Source organism: Anomalospiza imberbis, chromosome Z, assembly GCF_031753505.1.
Source record: "Anomalospiza imberbis isolate Cuckoo-Finch-1a 21T00152 chromosome Z, ASM3175350v1, whole genome shotgun sequence".
Taxonomy (NCBI): Eukaryota; Metazoa; Chordata; class Aves; order Passeriformes; family Viduidae; genus Anomalospiza; species Anomalospiza imberbis.
The window spans coordinates 12,818,560-12,840,295 of NC_089721.1; the positions used below are offsets into that span (position 1 = coordinate 12,818,560).

Genomic DNA, 21,736 nt, shown 5'->3' on the forward strand with positions numbered 1-21,736 from the left:
ATACAACCTGATACATCTATATAACCTGATATCAACATAACTTAAATAATGACTTTTTATATATCTATATAACCTGATACTTATATAACATGAATCATAGCTTTTTATACCTATATAACCTGAATCATAACTTTTATACCTATCTAACCTGATATAAATAACTATTTATACAATGTAATGGCTAGTATAAGGTTAACTAGTTGCTTAATGCTGAATAGATAAAGAAAAGAAGAAAAAACTCACCAGGTGGATAGATTTAGAGATAGATAAGTATAGTAGTAATGAGAAAATGGCAAGTGCAAAGCCAATTAGCCACAAAACAAAGAATTTAGGCCGGTTAAGACCAGACAGACCAAGGAACACCGTAACTGCACATGCTCTGAAGACAAAGTTGAAAACTTCAGACGCAAAGAAGACCTTGGAAGTCATTAAAGACCCCTAGTGACACCCAAACGGGGAGGCACAAGTGCAGTGCAAAAGGACTAATAACCATGAGATCGTACTATATAACTAGTTCTGGGGCATATGTGATGATGCTGTAGTGACATAGTGACACTGAGCAATACTTATTGTATCACAGCACTTGACAAAAGTGGGCGAGTTAGGAGGAGAAATCCCCCTCACCACCAGTGCTGCAATAAACAAACACCTGCTCTGCAGATGTCGGTCTATGGGGATTTATTTCCAGCCTTTTGGGCATCAAGGGGATGAAATGCTGCTGGAGACTGGAACAACTGGGTCTTCCAAGATTGCAGGCAGCTTCTGTGAGCATATTCCTCTGCCAGCCCCACCCCCACCTCCCCCTGCCCCTTGCCAGCACGGATGCCTGTAGATTTTGTCCAGACTGAACACTTGCTATTGGATGTGTGAGTAAAAGCACTAAGAACCATCATGCTAAACTCAACCCTGTGTTTGATGTCCCTTCCAGCTGACCAGCTCCTGCTGCAATTTGTGCCACCACCCACATGCTCTAGTCCAGTAGCACTGCCAAGAGCTGCAATTTTTACTCCTCTGTGTGCATGTTGGCAAGCTTTTAATAACCCTATGAACATTTGGTATCACTTCCAACATTTTAAATAAGAGATAGCAGCTTTGTTGATTGATAATGACCTGAACTAAAGGCTAAATTTACTGTTTAGTAACCACTTTAGCAATGGTGAAAATTTATTCTGTGTACTGACCAATTAACGTGCTCCTGTGGTAAGACAGTACCTGTGGTTTAGGAAGAAGTAGGGAGATATTTTAAGCAGCAGGCAAATTTAATTCATGGGTTTCTGCAGGGACTTGCTTATCTTTCATGGCCTCTTCTACTGCAACCCTGCAGCCTGCAGCCTTCACCTGGGCCAAGTGAGAGGTCACAAAGAGTAGGAGGGCACTGTACTTGGGCTGGGTTTGCCTGTGACACAGTAGGAGAAGTGAGCAACAGAAGTCTGTCCTGGAAAACAAAATTTTTAGCCTTGTTAGGAAAATAATGTAACACAAACCTTAAACTTCAAGCTTCTGCCATGCAGAAAGGCTTTAACCTTTTGACATGCCACACCCAGCTTTGGCTGGAAGCTGGCCCTGCTCCTGTGTACAGAGCACTCCTACTGGGAAGTTGCCTATGCCTGGTTCTGAGGGGGATCCCTGCACCCCACAGGAGACACCAGGACTCACCTCCTCACTGGCATGTCCTGGAGCCAGACTTGGGGCAGTAGTCAGTCTGCTCCACTGCACCTGCAGGCAAGCAGGGTTTGGTTTGCCTCGATGGTGGGCTGCACTGAGCTTGGGCAGCGATGTGGGACAGCCCAGGGGACAATGAGACAGGCTGGCACTTCACAAGGGCTGTCCCCTGCGTTCCAGACACCAGTGGTGTGAGCCAGCCAGGGAAAAGAGGTAGCCAAGAGCCCGCCGTGTCCCTGGCAGCATGAACACTCACAGCATGGACACACCACGGACAGCATGGACACTCTCATCATGCTGTGGTATTGAAGGGTCCCTATAGTAACCAAGCAAAAAGGACATTCCTAGTGCAATGCCTCACGGGACAGTCCATGTACACCCCTTACATAACAGCACAGCCTGTGTCTAATATATGACTCCACCCCATAACCCCAAATTGTGCTTAAAAAGCCTCCCACATGAAAAGCCTTAAATGAAGCAATGAAGCCATACAACAAGAATACAGGTACCAGAGCTTTATTAGATGTTTCACTGGATACAAAGAAACTGGATTTTATATTACTTTTTTTACTCTAAATACACATTCTTGTAATAAAAATTCACATTTGCTATACAGAACTGTAGGCATTTTTAACACAACATTTAGTTAAGTACCATTAAACAGATCCTAAAACGAGAAGGTGCAGCTCTGTGAACCTTTGTGGGCACAACACATGGGGAGCTCCATGTTCTCAGTGTTACACAATCCTCCTTCCCACCAAAACTGAGACAAGTCATTCAAATGCATTAATGCTCACTGGGAAGAATAAGGCTTCTGTACAGAGACCCTGAACAGTGTCAGGAGGCAGTGTGGCAATAACATGCTAATAATCATCACCTAGATGATACTAAACTACTGATGACTGAGGCAGTCAAAAACTTAACTGTCCTGGCAAGCCCATATAATTGTTCTTTTTAAAATTGTGTTTTTAACCACATATTTTTATTTTCAGTAATAGTAATTACACATAACTCCAGGATTCTGCTTTAAGGATCCCCACTTCACAGCAAAACTAATTGCAGCTACTTGAGGAATTTCTTCCAATAAAACTGGCCTTTGTAGGACCAAAGGCTGAAGGAAGATATTAGCACATGCAATCTTACTGCAGAAACAAAAACCCCTAAGTGCACCTCCCTCTGAGGAGATACTTATTGGCCAGGGTGACGCCTCTTCAAGAGGATGTGTGTGCATAACTTGGAGTGTGGAGATAAACCATCCTGGGACATCAGATGAGGCCCACTTCCAGCTTTTAGCCCCACACACTTAACATCTTTTACAACCATGTGGACTGCTATGATGTGCTGAGGCTGACAAATATCTAATATTCGGCTAGCAGGTAAAAGGATGTGTATGCACAAGTCCAGATAAGCAGCACTGAGCAGAGACAAAGGAGGGAAGTGGGAAGATGCTGCATTTTAACTGGACAGCTGAAGAGGCTCTGAAATCAGACTTGTACCTTCCCTCAGTCACTGCTCAGGTGGATCTGACTGAAGCTGACCTCCTATCAAATGTGTTGCTGGAGGACAGGCGCCCTACTCCAACCAGCCAGGCTCAAGGTTGACACTCTTTGTGTTTAGTTAGCACCTCTATCCTATTCTTCGGATAAGTCATCTTAAATATAAACCATGAAGGGAGAGCTAGACTTGGCTGTGGGAATAGTACAGGAGTCATACCTGTACGCAATGTTGAGATTCCAAAGTAGGTCCTGCAGGGACAGGGAGTTATTATAGTTTTTTTTTTTTTTTTTATTTAAAGTTGCCACAGTTCCTGAAAGCAGAATGCTGTACATGGGCAGGCCAGGCCATACTGATCAGCCTATGGCATTCCCAATTTTTACATAAGGATTTTTTTTGATAGGTCCAACCTACACTGGAGCAAAGTACAAGGCTCTTCCTGCAAATTTAAAGCTATGTTCCAACACAGGACATGAGCAGTATTGCATAGCATCCAGGCACTTCCTTAAAGCCAGGATATCCCCATCCTCCCATCATGACTATATTCCAGAAGATGAATTTGAGGCCACTCAATTACATGATCACAATTTCTGCTGACATCAGCAGGAGTTCTGTGTGCGCAGAAGTGATTTGATCTGTAACACACTGGAAATCATGTCTTTGCCACCTTGTACAGTCATGGCAGTTGATCAGGCAAACATCCTAGTCTGTATTTACAAATCTGTAAGTGAGCTCCAAGTAACTTCAAGTTTAACTCCTTCGTGCCAGAAAGTGAGGGAGTCAGCTCTACGGACAACCCTTGGTAACATCTGAAACAGAACCAATAATTATGAGATTTAACAATATTATCCTAATGCATTAAGGCAGGTCACATAACTGCCCTTTTCCTTTAGGAGTAATTCTTATTTCCTTGTACACTGTAGACAATCCATAATCCCATTTACACACATATCTACGAAACATCAGCACAGTAAAAACTAAATAGACCACTGAACTCCAAATACTTGTAATCAATACATTACACATACTATACAGCATATTTTGACCTCATCATTGGGTAAACATATACAATTCAGAACAACATTGACTGTATGTAACACAGAAGCTACCACTGAGATATGGCAAATACATCATACACTATTAGCTTTTACTTCACTGAAAAGGAATTTAGAACTTTGAAACAATGTTACCTGAACTCTTGAAATCACCAAATGGCCTAATCAGTTGCTAATAAGTAGTGCTTCAGATACTAAATTGAGGATAAACAGCACTGGAACTGTGTTTTCAGGGCACTCTGCTTTCTTTTTTTTTCTTTTTTTTTATTTTGTGGAATTAAGTTCCACAACTTTAAATTTCATTTGCAACACAGCCTATAATTACTACATAGTGACTTTCTGCTCACTCTCACCTCAGGGTAAAGGCTTATTAACTACTTTGAAGTTAGTAGAAACTGTCTAGATTTGTATCAGTATGACAGAAAGATTGAGCCCAGCATACATTCCCTCTCAGCCATGCATGCATATATATATACATACATGCTTACATTTAAAAGAATGTTTTGAAATAGCAGGACCTACAAAACCAGAAATGTATCCAACAGCAAAAGAATGCAAATAACTCACTGATTCTAAAGCTACACTCCTGTGGTCTGATTCCCATTCACCCCTCACCATAAAAGGCAGGAACTGCACTCCAGGAACCACCTCCTGTTTGAACTGGATTTCTGCAGGTTAGATCAGTATGGAACGAAGATGTCTCAGCATGTGTAAACTGAAAAATGGAGCCAGGTGGGTTTATACAGCTGAGGCATTCCATTTGTGCAGCACAGTTGCCATTTTTCAAGTATGGGTGAAAAGAAAGGATCAAGTAATCACATGGAACTGCCAGAAAACAAAAGCACTCGATGTATGCATGATGAACACAGTGAGGGGGAAAATAAGCAGAAGAAGCAAAAAAAAGTTTTGGCAGTGAATGACACGACAATTTGAGTAAGTAGATGCTTACATAGATCAATAGTGTAGACAGATATTTTTCCTTGATGGGCTGATTACAGTCAACTAATTTCCCATGCAAGATTCCTCATAATACATGTGAAGAAACCTTTCAAATTCGTGGGATCAGAATAACACATCTGACCCAACCCAGCAAGCACATTTCTGGTTGAAATCAAAGACAATTTTAGCTGCATATGGGTGGCAAAACTGAACTCTTGAATGGTCCAGTTGTGCTGCATAGTACTTTCTGGCTTGTTCTTTTTTGGCAAGATCCCCAAACAACATCAACAGGGAGTGCATCTCTATCAAGACTTAGTTTTAAAACTAAAACTTACAGCTTTAGGCCCTCACAGGTGAAATCTTCAAAAGAGCATGGATAGTATATCCCCACATGCACTTTTTTCTTTTAGTAATTAAGGCAAGTTTGTTTACCTGTTCCTACCATAAAGTGCTGTGCTTCTCCAATAGAAAGATCGACAGCTAAATGAAAACATTTTTTTTCTGACCAGAATTTAAGATTTTGCTAGTATTCTTCCCCATTAATGGACAAATGATACAATTTGTCTATTATTGTTTCTTGTCAGAGGATTTTTTTGCTTTGCTTTTACTTTCTATTTATTTCCAAATGAGAATTAGAATAAAACTGACACTAAGCAAACATTTCATAACAATACTAACAAACTCTAGATAGCTCTATACTTATTCATATATACAGGCACACACACATACACTTTTTAAAATACAGCAAAGCATTTGCCTTGAGTACACCTCTGAGCAAGCGAAAAGCCTGTTGTGTCTGGTGTGTGTTTGAGCAGGGGTACCAGCAGAAACCTGGTGTTGATGCTCTCAGATGCAACAGAATTTCAGCCAGAATCCAAAAAAAAAAAAAAAAAAAAAAAAAAAACCAGAAAAAAAACCCAACAAAAAAACCCCTAATTTTCACTCCACCCAAGGGTTCAGATCACTTTACTGTATTATAATGATAGATTAACTCTTTTGGCTATATTTGAGCAGCTGAAGAATCACAGGAGTCTGGGAAAAAACCAACTCCAGCTAAATGGAAAAAAAGAACATATTACACTGCACTGCCAATAAATAAGCAAACATTTTCACATTTTTATGTAGGACACCCACAGGGGTTCCTACATGTGGGTTCAAAATTTATTTTCATGTTTCATTTTATATGTCTGTTACATAAATTTTACTTGGAGAGCCTGTGGAAACCAGAAACAAAGTCTATCAAGCCATTCAATAATTTGTTTTGTTGTGGGCGAAAGCATTAAAGTCATACCCCTTGTTCAACAAAACCATGATTTGTGACTCTAGGTAAATTTTTGATGCAGTCTGGATGAAGTTTAAATGCCATAAAAAACCTAACTAGCTTAGATCACAGATTTCACTGGGGATGACTCATACAGTCCTAACCTATGTGGAAGAGAATGCTACTGAAAAAGCCATCATGACTTCATAACAGCTGCATGGGTTTTTTTCAAACAAATTTATAGTAGTCCTGTCCAGAAACTCAAAGATCATTATGCAAGTGTAAAAGGATATGTGTGTTATACACATACATTTAAATGCATCATTATACTACACATACACTTAAATTACTCTTTATTCTACACTCACATGTGCATACACTTTTTCCAAGGCACCCTCTCAGTACAAAACAGCAGGAAGTGTTCTTTTTATTCCACTCCCTAAACTAAAGCAAACAAACTCCCCATAATGCTTGTTACTCATCTGTTCAATATGGCCATTCCTGGACTTCTAAAATCTGATGGGAGATAGTAGTCATTATCGTCGGACAGAAAATAGCAATAGACTGTATGATGCAATTCCCTCTTCTCACTCAACCAAAAGTTCTAGTATTATCAACAGAAATTTGAGCTTAATTCTATCCCATAAATTCTCGTAATATTTCAAAGAACATTTCTTTGTAAGATGTTATATCATCTATTGTTTTGTACAGATTAGATGTTTTATTTTCCAAAGTTATGTACACATGTATTGATGTGTCCAGGAAATAGGACTGCCTGTATTTTATCCAGCTAGGTGTCATACAGTGGTAATGCTCTCATTTTATAAATTACTAAGTTTGCTATTTACTTTTTATATATGTTTCTTTAAAGCTAGGATGATCAGTGATTTTGTTGCTGAACAGTGCCATTCAGTAGATTTTCAATCTTGTGTTATGCAGTATTATATCCCATAAACAATTTAAGGACTATAGAGCACTGCTATTAGCTAAAATTGGACTGCAACACTTTTAGTACAGGAACTTTTCACTGATGAAACAGGCACTGATTTTTTGTAATCAGTAGAAAAGTGTTCTGGTCATAGCTGCCTTAAAGCGAGCTTAGACTGCACCTATTTTTAAGTGCAGTTTCAGTCTTGCAGAAATCAGGTTTCCACCATGGGACAAAATACTGCACGTTAGAATATGCACAACTCACCTTCTGCTCAAACCATGCTAAACACAGTAATTTTCATATTCAGGGTACGGGATCAGGCTCTTACATAAGATTAATCTTAGGAAGAAGTGATGCTCAAAGCTGGCCTGTGTTCCTGATAGAACCAGGGAAAATATGGACCAGCAGCTGTCCCTTAGAGGTTCATATTGTGACCAGTGTTATTTAGTATCTTCATTAATGACAGAGATGAAGGAATCAAGTGCACCCTCAGCAAATTTGCAGGTAACACCAAGCTGAATGGGGCTGTTAACACAACTGAAGGATGGGATGCCATCCAGATGAACCTGGACAAGCTCGAGAAGTGTGTCTATGGGAATTTCATATGGTTTAACAAAACTAAGTGCAAGGGCAGCCCCTGGTACCAGCACAGGCTGGGCATGAACAGACCCAGAGCAGCCCTGCCCAGAAGGGCTTGGGGTGCTGTGGGTGAGAGACTGCACATGGCCCAGCCATGGCACTCACAGCCCAGAGAGCCAAACGTGTCCTGGGCTGCATCCAGAGCCCCGTGGGCAGCAGGGCAGGGAGGGGATTCTGCCCCTCTGCTCTGCTCTGCTGAGACCCACCCAGAGCACTGCATCCAGCTCTGGGCTTCCAGCAAAAAAAGGACAAAAACCTATTGGAGCAAGTCCAGAGGAGGCCATGAAGTTGATTACAGGGATTGAGCACCTCTCCTATGAGGAAAGGCTGAGAGGATAGGAATTGTTCCATCTGGAGAAGAGAAGGCTTTGGGGTGACCTAATTTTGGCCATCCAGTACCCAATGGGAGTCTACAAGAAAAGTGGAGAGAGACTTTTTACAAGGGCATGTAGTTGCAGACAAGGGGGAATGGCTACTGAGAGTAGGTTTAGATTAGATATTACGAAAAAATTCTTTGCTGAGGCATTAGAACATGTTGCCAAGAGAAGCTGTGGATGCCTCATGCCTGAAAGTGTGTAAGCCAGGCTAGATGGAGCTCGGAGCAACCTAGTCTAGTGAAAAGTGTCCTGCCAATGGCCAGAGTGCTGGAACTAGATGATCTTTAAGGTTCCAACCCAGGCCATTCTGTGATTACAGAGTTAGGCCAGTATCACATACCTGCTGGCTTGACCTGAGGCAGAGACATTGGAAAACCCCATTTTGAGAATGAAAAGCAAGCAGGATTTCATCTGTGCTTTGTGCAAGCTACACAGTACATGATGTTAACTGTCCACTGATTATGGTACATAACATGTCATGTTTACTGTCCACTGAATATGCATGTGTTAGAAGCATAACTTTGGATTTACATCACAAAGGCATTTAAACCTGCAGCTCATTGATAAATATGACCAGTTAAACCACCTAACAGATGAAATGTAGCAGCTTAAAATTTTTGTGCCAGATATACTGTCCTCAGTCTCCTGGTGCAATGCTCACACCGTTGAGAATCCTGCTGTAAGCAGGAAGAGGACAATATATACATCCCCTTGCTCTGAAAACAGCAAATATCTTGGCACTGATCATAACTACAGAAGACACGTGAATCACATTTGGTACCTCATGGAGAACCTGTAAATGGCCTTCTTTTATTGGACACTGTAAACATGTTCAGTTTTGCTCTTCACACTAAACACAAATATGAAAAATGATCATAAATGATGAAAACATTTCCCTTACACCCACCCACTAAAGCCCTAAACACCTTAGTGTGTTACAAGAAGATGAGTGTTTTACAATATAATCCTTTTAGAATACAATCTTTCTTTTTTTTCAAATTCTGAATAATGCAACAATACATATATCACAGTACTATCAAGTAGTGTCATCTTCACCTTCATCCAGAGAATAGTTGAGCTTTATGACTGTGCTGATAAAGTCACCAAGTTCTACAAAATCTGCAGTGATAATATTCACACCACTCTCTCCTGCTTTCTGAGTTCGGACCCACTCCATCATTGCAGGAAGAGCCCTGAGGAGAAAAGAGGAACAATAATAAATCAGTGAGACAAATGCATCAAGGCAGGATTTACTGACAGTGTCTCCCATTGATCTTACTTGCTTCCTATGGGAAAGAAACCAAGTGAGACAGGACACAGGTTACTGCTCAAGCTTTTTAAAAACTCTTTTATATTTTCATTCTCTGGGTAAATAATATGTTGATTGCACTTCAACTTCTTAGTGAAAAAGAATGGAAGGAAGATCATGCAGGCTTAGAGTAATTATTGATTTTGCCTAGGCACAAGGCAAAATTGGACCACGGACCAGATACTTTTTGATATCATCTGGCCATATGACTGCAAGGGAATTGCTTATGGAAAAACCAGTAACACGGAACTCAAGCCATTTGCAAAGCAAGTTTGTTACACTCAAGGAAATGCTGGAAATAGTATTTCGAGGAACACAGAAACAACCATGATTCCTACAGTATAAGTACAACGTATACCAAAAACCCTTTCTTCACCAGTACTGATACCCAAGCCATAAACTAATTAGACTTAATCATGAGCTAGTGGTTGGTAGCTGAAATAGAAAGCACCATAATCATATAAACTTTTTTCTAAGAGGTAGATTTTAATTATGTCAGATCCTTAGCACAAGAATACTGGCGTCTAAAGGATATCTGCCTAACTGCTTCTGAGTATAAAGAATTTTTTCTGATATTTTTCTGTGCAAATACAAAATAACAATCACAAGAAATATCTGTGAGAAAAATAAAAGGCTCCTTAGTCCTGCTGAGGCTGTCAAGCAGCAAAATCCATTTTTTGGGGGAAAGAAGTTAACAGACTTCCAAAAAAAATAAAGTATACATTTTTCAGAGAAAGGGCATTTTTCAGAGAAAGGGTAATTGACCATTGGTACAAAATCCCAATGACTGTGACAAACTCTGCAGCAGTCTTTAAATCAAGCCTGGGTATAGTTCCTAAATTTTACTTTTGGTCAACCTCAAGCTGCTGAGTTAAATTAAAGAACCTAAAGTCTGGGCATGGCTGCAGTCAGTTTAGATGAACATTGTGTTCTCCCTTTGCTCTAAGCTCTATAAATCTGTGATTTCCCCTAAACCAGCATGTTGTGCAGTCTTTTTCACAGACACAAGGTACATGGAAAATTTTGGTCTGACAGTAATGAAGGTGAACATGTTGAGCTTATATTTTCTCTCAAAAGCTTTAGGAAAACAGATCTAAAGAAAAGAGAACTATTAGCAGACAGAGACTGTACTTGTCAGTGGCTACTAGAATCAGTCAGTTTTAAAAATAATTTAATGCAGAATAAAACCCAAGCAGCTAAAATGATTCCTCTCTGTGATTTTGCAGGAGAATACCAAGGTTTTATTTCACCAAAATGTACTTGAATCTACTGCAAGATCCACATATCAGCAATACATTTTATTTCAGTCATTGATTCAGTAAGACTGAAGCACTCGTATGTATGCACACCAGTTCATAAAACCAAACTCAAACATTTTGCTGTTTATGAACCCAGCCAGCACTTTTAGATGTAAGTTTATGTAATCCTGAAAAGCTGTAGAACTATAACAGGGCACAGGTCAGGTGTTAAACACCTGGCAATGCCTGGACTGCTTGAAAAGATCTGCAAGCAACCAGAACCAGGACAGATCTCAGCAGAACAGCATAGACCACCTACGTGACAAAAGGCAGCTCGGAGCACTTGTAAACTCCACTGCATCTTCACATCTGAAAGGTACTGCTGAGCTCTGCACAAAGATACAAAGTCGAACTTATGAGATGGCTGTATGTTGCTTTTGTATTTAATACCATCCTATTTAAGACCAAAGAGTTAGAGGCTTAAAGGTCAATTGATTCATTGTAGGCAGGCACAAATCATCCTTCCTTCTTTCCTTCCTTCCTTCCTTCCTTCCTTCCTTCCTTCCTTCCGAACTTCCTTCCGAACTTCCTTCTTTCTGAACTTCCTTCCGAACTTCCTTCCTTCCTTCCAAACTTCCTTCCGAACTTCCAAACTTCCTTCTGAACTTCCTTCCTTCCTTATAACCTTGATATTTTCCTCTGCCTTGAAGCATAATTAACTTCTTTTGTTGTCTTTTACTTATTCTGAATCTGGTTCTGATATCATTCTTTCTTCACACCATGCAGTTTGCTGTCCATGCACTCACCCACATTGACCTAAATACTATTTTCCTTTTCCTGATGTGTTTTTAGTAAGTCAGACTCCACCAAACAGTCATGCCTCTTTGATTTAGGGCTTTATCCTGAAGTCAGCCTGCCTTGCCATTTATTCCACAGTTGGCTTGGTTAGTTGAATGGGTTATTTTTGTTTTACTGATATTTCACACAAGACACAGTTGCGTGACCCTCTGCTCATACCTAAATTGCTAGATAAAGTCATGGAAATCTTTTGTTCATGAGACTAAAAAGCATTTAAAGATAAGTCAGAAATGAATCACATTATCAAACAAAAAGCTTATTTGCATAGCAAAGCTAAATAACACAATCCTCTTTTAAAAAAGATAGCTAAAGAAAAGATTCCACTGACCTTAAAGATTTGATGTAGGCTCTGTAGCTCTGTTAATTTTGTTTAATACAAAAACCATACAGATTATCTCTTCCCCATGTGCCATCCTGAGAGAGGATTACACCAATGACTCTAAAAACCACACGTTGCTCAGTTTCAGTGTTTATCTCAAATGCTCACAATAATTATTAGAATAAGCCTGCTTTAATATTCCTCAGGGTGCCTTTGTGGTAGCAGTACAAACCTTGTTCACCCTGCCTTGTAATTTCCAAATTGTGCCTCAAACTGGTGATTGTTCTCACCAAGGGTTTTACTCAGGCGAACAAACCACCTACATGACTGAGCTCAAAAAAGCCCAGTACATACCATGGTTTTCATAAATATTCTTATGTGGTTCTCTGTCAGACATAGGGGAAGCTTCTAGGAGCTTCTCACAGAAGCCACCCCTGAAGCACCACCCTCTACCAAAACCATGCTACGCAAACCCAACTCATCTTGCCGGGTTGGTAAGAAATTATTTTATGCTCGAGCATATAGACAGAAGCCTCTCAGCCTGAAAAGGAGCATCACAGCCTCTGGGTTAGGCAGGTCCTGGCTCTCCTATAGAGGATGTCTTTAGGGTGCCTCCCACAGCTGGTACAGTCCAGCCCTTATGGCCACAATCCCAGTTCTCACAAGGAACCATTTATAATCCCTACGGGTTCCAAAGCCACCATGTTACCCAGAGCCACATACACAGAAGGTGCTGTGCTGCTTTTCTTTGCACAGAGCCAGGGAGGAGAGTAGGTGTGCTCCTCCACGAGACCTGTGCCAGGAGAAAGAGAGGAGTCCTCTGCTTTTACCTCACTTCCTGGGGCACTGCTTTCATTCTGCTGCAGTTCCTCTGACCTGGGTTGGAATTGGCCTGATCTGACGCTGCCAGCCCACTGCAGCACTGCCCCACAAACCAGCATCTGAAGTCAATTAGTTTTTCCACATCCCTGGTGGGAGCAGAGGGGTTAATGGAACCAGTCATCTAGGGAGGGCAAAGACACAAGGCTGGGGGGCTAGAGTACTGGCAAGGAAGTAAGTGAATGGCATGTTACCTCGATTTGACCATGGATTGAGATCAGTAGTCTTGGTGATAAATTTTCTGGCCTGAAGGACTGTGTAGAGTATCTCATTTCTTTTCACAGAGTGGAAGTGAGGAAGTGCCAGTCAGCTGCCCCTTGCAGCCAGGATGGTGGGAGCAAATCCACGTGTCTGACTGATGTGAAAGGACCTCATGGGAAGGGCTGTGCAGCCACCACCACCACCACTGCACCTCCACAGAAGCAGACAGATCCACCACCCGTGATGCCCAGCAGCCTACTAGAGCAGCATTTCCACCTGCCAAAGACTGCATGAGAAGGGGAAGAGTAGAGGAGATCTGGGTGGTAAGGATCTACCTATGCTGGACAATTCAAAGTCACACAGAGATACTTGATGTGGTTATTTTTCTTCTGAGATCTATATTTTTATCTCAGGTGGCACCTCACTAGGTTAGTCAGAGGTACTCATAACTTGGGCATGACCTGGGTACAAGTATGATTTACACCATGACTGCAAGCATGCCCTACATCACCATTCTCAGCCTTTTTTTTTTTTTTTTTTTGCGGAGCCATGTACTTTCTCCTATAGCATTGCTACAGCAATTTTCACTTACAACACAATAAAATCTAGGCTTAGCTTTGACATATATTTTATTATCTCTATTTTCCCTGTTCTGCTTGCTTGCTTGCTTATATAAGGAGAAATATGCACATATTTATTTTTAAGTTTTTCTCCTCTTTCAGGAACTATTTTCTGCTGCATTAAAGATTGTGGCATCCCGGACCTGTTCGGGCGCCAGTTTGTGGTGTCCCGGACCTAGGTCCCGCGGGGGAGCCCGCCGGTCGCAGGTCTGCAGGAGCCCCAGATGACTAAAGCTCGAATCCACCAAATAGACAGGTCGGCACACGGAGCGCTGCAGTTCTCAGAGGTTTATTCAGGGCAGGAAAAGGCAGGAAAAGGTAAAAGGAGCAAAGGGAGACAACCTCTTGAGAGGGGAGCTACCCTGAGTGCCTGGACTCCGAGGTCTGGGTGACCAGAGCCCTCGGAGACCGCCCCGAAGGAGGGGATAGGGGTTATATCCGAGAGAGGAGGTGGGGTCGGGGTACATACCTCCAATGGGGTAAGATCTTGTGGGAGGGATAGGGATAGTACAAACCAATGGGAGATAAGGGAAGGAGTGGTTACAAGGAGGGAACCAATAACAGAACTTAGAACTTTCCAGAACCTGGGATGGTACCATTGCTTAACTGACATTAACTGGGGAGGGTACACCAAATGATGGACATAGGGAACAGCAGGAATCTTATTACCATGCCCCTACACCACAGTACTTTCCCATGGTAATCCCGGTAGATCTCTTCTGAGACCTCCTCCCACAAAAGATCTGCTGAGAAATACTGACCTCAACTACAAAATAGGCATAGCCCATTTTGAAGTTACTGAATATTCAAGATCTCTTTCTCCTTTTTTTTTAATCTATCAAAGCTCTCAAGTGACTTCAATGGCATTGAATTTTGTTCAAAAATAATAATTAAGCATTCAAGTTGCTTCAGTTCAAGCAGTAAAATCATGAGTCCCATTAAAAGCTTTCAGAAAGAAAATATGACCTAATTATTTGTATTAAGATTTGCTTTTAAAAATCTGTTCTTAGTCTATTTTAGTTCAGAAAGAGGGTTGGTTATTTGGTTTTTTTAATGCCTGAGTCATGAAAGCCTGACAGTGTGACAGAAGACTAATGACAGCAGTGCTGTAAGACAGGACCTCCCATGGTGGAACAGCCGTTCCTTTCTGCAGAGCTTTCACAGAAGAGGAGAAGGAAAAGCAACTTCACAAACACGAAACAGAATGGCTATTCACTATTAATGAGAGTTTGATCACTAAAGGCAGAGAACATGTTTTCTTCTGGAGTGCAGGGAGTCAGTACAACCTAATCCACAGTGAGAAATTGGTCCCATTCACAGGGTGTGATGCTGCCGAGCATTAAGTGCCCCTTCCCAGTAACACCAGTGAGAACTGCAGCACGCTCAGGGCAAAGTGACATGTGGCATTTCTTCCCTGTCCAGTGAAGCACACACCCTGCTCCCTGCAGCCTTTCGCAAATAGGTGTTATGGCTGAACAAAATCAGCACCCCTTTGCATGAGGCTGTGCTTACACGACCCTGACTCAGAGTCCCTATATTCTCTAATTTCCTTGCTGTCCATTCAATTTTACCACTGTCTGCAACAACACTGAATTCACTGCCATAATTCAACATATGCTCACCTTGGCTTTTCAAGGATGCTGAGAATTCATCGCTCCAGTGGGAGCAGTGGATTTCCTGTGTGTCACTGAAGCATGAAAATCACGATTGGAAAGAACTTTGAAAAGTCATCCAAGTTCATCCAGCCCACCTTGAACAGGATCAACTGCTCAAAGATAATGATACAAACCAATTCTGGATCAGTTTAATCTATTTACAAGCCCCTAGTGAGGGAGATGTCACAACCTTTCTGTGTATTTAGAGCAACCCTATACAGATATCCTTATACATCCTCATTTGCTTCATCTGGAGTACCCAGAAATAATGGCATTGTGGCACACTGCTCAAGAGTGTTCACCATGCCCTCATTCTGCTCCGGCTAAAGATTTACTCTGCATCTGTAAATAAGTTTCCGTGCAAAGGATGAGCCTTAGGTGCCATTCCACACTACATCATTCTACCATAATTTTCTCTGTGGCAAAACTACTTTAAAAGGTCCTCCTCTTTTATATGCTAGTCATTTGTTCCCACTCCCTGATCAAAATTTACAATTTTCTCAGTTGTGCTAATAGACCTGTAGAGACAAAATTAACACAGCACATGGAAATGGTCTGAATTAACAGAAACAAAACAAGTGGTTTTTCTCTCCCTTTGTCACTGATTCATTGACAAGTTTTGGGTTGTAACAGGTCCTTGCTAATTGTTGAAATGTGACAAACAAGGAACAAATGAACTGAAGCACAGAAATTTACATGAACTCAGCACAAAAATGCTGGAAAGGAACTCCTCAGGTGCACTTCCACAACTCTTGGATCCTCTTTAGGTAGCAGTAGCATTGTCATAAAATTGGCACCACCAAAGTCAGATTGACTCAAACCAGAAAATTTGGGCAACACTGAGTGGGAATTTCTTTCCCTGGATCGTGAGTGGACATTACTGCACATGAGCTGCCATGTTGCAATAACTACCTACATTAATATCTAATAACCTTGAATTTATTCTTCTGAAAAACTTCTCTGTAATTTAGTCATCCTCAATTGCTTTATACAATTTGGGAATGCATTATTCAAATGACACAGACAAGCATGCTGAGGTCAGATGCATTTTTGAGTGTAATTATTTTAGGAGCATACTCTGCAGAGTCACCAAGGGCTAGATGTCTTCCTTCTCAGATTGAACTGGTATTGGCTTTCTGTGTTTCATTTATAAAGGGAGATGGAAATGAGCTCAAAAGGAATATTCCTGCCCTGCCTTCAAAAAGTATGTCAGCTGAATTTGTTAAACCTACATCTTGTACAAAAATGCAATGGGATATTTAATATTTGGAGGTAATTAATGTTCAACATCCCATTTTTTCTTTATTCCCTGTTTTCAGCCATTGCATCTAGAGCATCAACTAATAGCATTAGGAATGCAGGCAGGAGGAAAAGAACTCAGTGGACACTGTAGTATAAACGATCTCTTTACAGAGACAACTCTGGCTTCTTTCTTGGTTAATGCAGTAGGGAACTGAAGAGGCAAAGACAGAGCTAAAAGTCTGAGCTGCTGCCATACAAACCATGGTGTTCAGCTTTTATGTTATGACTGAAAAAGGCTTGTAAATCATGTAGTTACCCTTGTATGGAAAATACACAACAGCCAAAGAATTTAAGGGAAAAGTACTACTTGCTATGAGGATGTCTCTGTTCAAAGTCTAGTTTTTCTCAGTGATTCAGCAGATTAAATTAGACGATCTCACCAACTGCTTCTCTAACCTGGAGCTGTGCAAAGCATTTGACACGATCATGATATCCTTGTCTCTAAATTGAAGAGACATAGATTTGGTAGATGGATCACTTGGTGGATAAAGAATTGGCTGGATAGTCACACTTGAAGAGCTGTGGTGAGTCGCTTAATGTCCAGGTGGAAAGCTGTGTCAAGTGGTGCTCCCCACCGTATTGGGACTGGTACTGTTTAACGTCTTTGCTGGTCACATGGATGGTGGGATTGAGAATTCCCTCAGCAAGCTTGCTGATGACACTGAGCTGGGTGAGGCAATCAACACACGGGAAGGAAGGGATGGCATCCAGGTGGGCCTTGACAGGCTTGAGGCAGGTCTGTGCAAACTTCATGAAGTTCAAGGTCAAAGGCAAGGTTCTGCACATGGCAAGGTTCTGCACAGGCTGGGGGCTGATGGGATTGAGAGAAATCCTGCAGGGATGCACTTGGGGGTGTTGGTGGATGAGAAGCTCAACATGACCCAGCAATGTGCACTTGCAGCCCAGAAAGCCAACCTGGGCTGCATCTAGAGCAGTGTGGCTAGGAGGTGGGAGGAGGGGATTCTGCCCCTCAGCTCCACTGGGGTGAAACCCCACCTGGGCAGGAGTAAGTCCAGAGGAGGCCATAAAGATGATGGGCTGAAGCAGAAGGCTGGAGTACCTCTCCTGTGAACACAGTCTGAGAAAATTGGGCTTGTTCAGCATGAAGAAAAGGCTTTAGGGAGACCATAGATCATGTTCCAGTACCTAAATGTGGCCTACAGGAAAGCTGAAGAGGGATTCTTCACAAGGGCGTGGCATGATGAGACAAGAGGAATAGCTTCAAACTGAAAAAGAGCAGGTTTAGATTAGATGTTAGGAAGCAATTTTTACCATGAGAGTGGTGAGGCACCAAAACAGAGAAGTCACAGGTGCCCCATACCTGGAAGTGTTCAAGTCCAGGTTGGATGGGGCTTTGAGCAACCAAATCTAGTGGAAGGTGTCTCTGCCCATGGTAGGATGCCCTATGCCCATAGCATAGGATGACCTCTAAAAGGTCTCTTGCAACACAAACCATTCTAAGATTCCATGTTAATCAGATATCTCTTGGCGATCACAGAGTGGTGATCAGGGAGGTCAGAGTGGTGTTCAGCCCTTTCAACCTCTTGTAGTACAAACACAAAGTTTGTACACTCATTAACACAGATACCTGGATGAGGCCTATTTTATCTGCATGAGACAGCTGGTCCTGCTCCCAGTTCCACATAGAAATCTGTTTAAGAAATATTAAAAAATTCACATAAATGACAATATGCCTGGAATGTGGAAACTGGAAGTGGAACTTATTCCACTGTCTGTGAAACAGAAAACCTATGCTTTACAGAAGAAAATATTTGTCACCAAAGGAACAACTACAGGTTTGGGGTTTTTTTCATCCGTCATCTTCTAGTTCTTTAAAAAAATAATTATGACTTATTCATACACCCATTACACTTGAATCCCTGTATTAAAGCATCCAAATCAGGTGTTAGAATCTGACAGCAGAGCTGGAACTCCTTTGACACAGATGTATGTTGTAGCCAGTACCAGACCATTCACAGCCAAGTGCTTTTCCTCCACCAGACTCAGCCAAGGGCTCTGTTTTCTCCAGGAGCTGCCACCATGTGTTATCTGGGATCTTTCAAAGAGCTCTCTTGCTGAGGAACTTATTTGGGTACTCGAGGGGTAGAACTGTTCAGCTACCACTCATTTTGGAGTTTCACTGGCTGCTGCTGGCTCATCTCTTTGTTACAAAACTCACATTCTTGAAAATATAAAATTTTAATGATTCAAGAAAGAAGACAGATTTAGAGGGGGAAAAAAAGTAGAAGGTAGTGCATGGAGAAAATACTCTGAAATTTAATGTGGTGAACAATGAAAGAGAATCTACCACATCAAAGGAGAAGAGGTGATTTTTACAAGCATTTAGCCCTGCCCAGAATCTTGAAATACAGATTAATTACCAAAGTGATTATGAAAATCCCACTTTTGAGTAACAGGAAAAATTAGTAAAAAGGTATGTAACATTAGCAGAGAAAGCAGAGCAGTTAGCTGAAGGGCAAGGTTTATTTAAGAAACTTCTGACTGCCAGCACTCTTTCTCTGCTGTATGACATGTAACAGAATTTCACACATCACCGCAGTTTTCACCGACATCTTTGCTACAACAAATCTAAATTACTTTAGTAAATAGATAAAACATGGGGTTTTTTTTCAGGCTAGTAATGTTGCCTGAAAAACTGTTTCTTCCTGCAGATACCTTATATGAAAGTTAATCTCACCAATATTTTAATTCTTTGCTATTGAATACAGAGACAACCAAAAAGTAAAAGTCTGCAGATGTCTGTTTGCCAGAGTAACTTATTCAGTATATTCCCCAATATGCTATTCATAAAAACATATGCAGAATAATTCATATGGAAGGCAAAGTTCAAAAATGCAAGGAAAATAACCATATTCAAATAAAAGAAAGTCACAGTAAAGAGATGCATCTTATGGTGTTCTCAGGAGTTTAACACTTTCTTACAGTTTAGAATAAATGTGAAAATGTGCTTTGTTCATGAAACATTCAGCAAACAGATTACGATGAAGCAATCCACCTAATAAAGTTGAAAGGGATAATTATAAGAGAAAGAATTACCTCCAAAGAAGGGAAATAGTAGTTTTTCATGCCAACTGCTATTTGGACAGCAAGAAGCCAAGAATATAGTAAGGGTTTCAGGCAGCACATCCATGTAACAGAAATTGGGCATAATTACAGCTCTGATTTGAATGATGTTGTCATTAAAACAAGTCAGAAAATTAGATGGTGAAAACAAAATGACACAGGAACACAAAGTTTTTCAGTTAATTAAAAATATATTAAATGTCTAGCTCATGTTCAGCATACCCAATTAAACATTATTTTCTCATTGTTTAGTCTCTTAAAACTGTCAAAACACTTCAATATTTCTAAAACACTAAGATTGAAATTATCACATGTAAATTTTTTTTACATATTTTTTCTCATCTACAACTAGTCTTCAAGTTTGTCCCCATTTCAAAAATAGAATCAACAACATTCACAATTCTGTTTTCCCAGCACATTTCATTTAGCCCACAAACTCCTCTCTGCTGTACCTCTCTACACCTGAGGCATAACTTCTTCTGCTTCCTTCTTTCTCCTTTTTTTTTTCTTCACCAAGCCTTCATCTGCAAGGCTGGCTTTATCATTTCCATTGCAAGGCATATACCAAATGGACTCACAGCACATATAATAAGAATGCTTATTTCACTGCAGTCATGGCCACCTCTAGTGCTGTGGTGCCCCAAAACCCCAGCCTGGTGTCTTGACCACAGGCACACACCTATTAACTCCTCCACAAAAACTGCTTCACCTCACCACAGAGAAGGCTCAAGCTGCTTATTATAATTTATACATCTTCTGGCTTCTAACTCTGGACTCCCACAGCTAAACCATCTTTGTTAATCAGCTGGATCCCAGAGGCACTATCCTCCTAAATAGCATCCTGGGCATTGCTGCGAATCATTTACCAGGAGCAGCCTTCCCAGAGCTATTCCTCATTCATTCTACTTAACTTTCCTCACAACCTAGAATTACCAAGCCCAAAGCATTCATATGATAAACCCTTTACTATGCCAATTATAATTATCCAAAATAAAGTACCCAGGAGATATTATAAAATAGTCACTACTCTTTTAGAGTGAGAAATGTTTGTCCTGGATACAGCTGGTGGAGACAGGCTCACCAGGTTATCTTTCTGCCAAGGTGGGAACTGTCCTTCTAACACAGACGTCTCTGACTTCTAAATAATCAGTGGGGTCATGAATGAATACTGCACCTGTTTCCCCACCCCCACACGGGAGTTCCCATCCCATGTCTCAAGAACAGAGCTCTCCCAGGGCTCCCACAAGCAGACCAGTAGGGAGCAGAACACAGTGAGGTCCTGTCCTCCCATCACCAGTGACAAAGCTAGTGCCATGGTAAGGCACTTTGGTAAGGCAGATTAGCAGCCACGACATTATCTTGTGGAATGGTGTCTGGGAGGAACTTGCTAACTAGTGATCTCTGTTCCTCTTTCAAAAGTTGATGAAGCTCATTTTAAAAGCAGTCAGTTTCCTCATTCCCGCTTTTCCAGCTGGAAAACTTCACTGTAGGGAGCCCTTCTCTCACTTCCATCTTAAATTTATTTAGTCAGTGTATACCTGTTGCTCTTGTAAGACTGTTTAGTCCCTTAGCCTAAACTGTTTTCCCTCACTGGTATTTATTCCCGTGATATTTACAGTGAGTAGGTAACCACAGAACTTCTCAGGATTCACTGTGCCAGGACAAACAAAACAACCTTTCTCAATGTCTTCAGCAATTCACTCCCTGTTTATCCTAGTTAGTAATCCCTCTCTGCAGCTGTGCCAGTATTATCTACTCAGAACATGGATGACCAAAATTGCATTGAACATCCAAAAAGACATCCTATCATACCCCAGATGGTAGTATCAGCATCTTTCTGTGCATGCTGTAAATGTCTAGGTGCATAACACAAGGATACCACCCTTTATTCTACACAGTTTCCACCAAGGGCT

At 41.2% G+C, this 21,736-nt stretch overlaps 1 protein-coding gene across 1 annotated transcript in view; it reads right to left on the minus strand.

The window, feature by feature from the left end:
* Positions 1-2,162: 2,162 nt before the first annotated feature.
* Positions 2,163-21,736, minus strand: part of PLCXD3 (phosphatidylinositol specific phospholipase C X domain containing 3) — an 81,994-nt gene continuing 62,420 nt past the window's right edge. The window contains exons 3-4 of the mRNA XM_068176950.1: positions 9,415-9,551; positions 2,163-3,965 (exon numbers count right to left, since the gene is read on the minus strand). Of these exons, the coding sequence (XP_068033051.1) occupies positions 3,943-3,965; positions 9,415-9,551 (160 nt within the window). The 3' untranslated portion in view covers positions 2,163-3,942. The remainder of the gene's footprint in view (positions 3,966-9,414; positions 9,552-21,736) is intronic.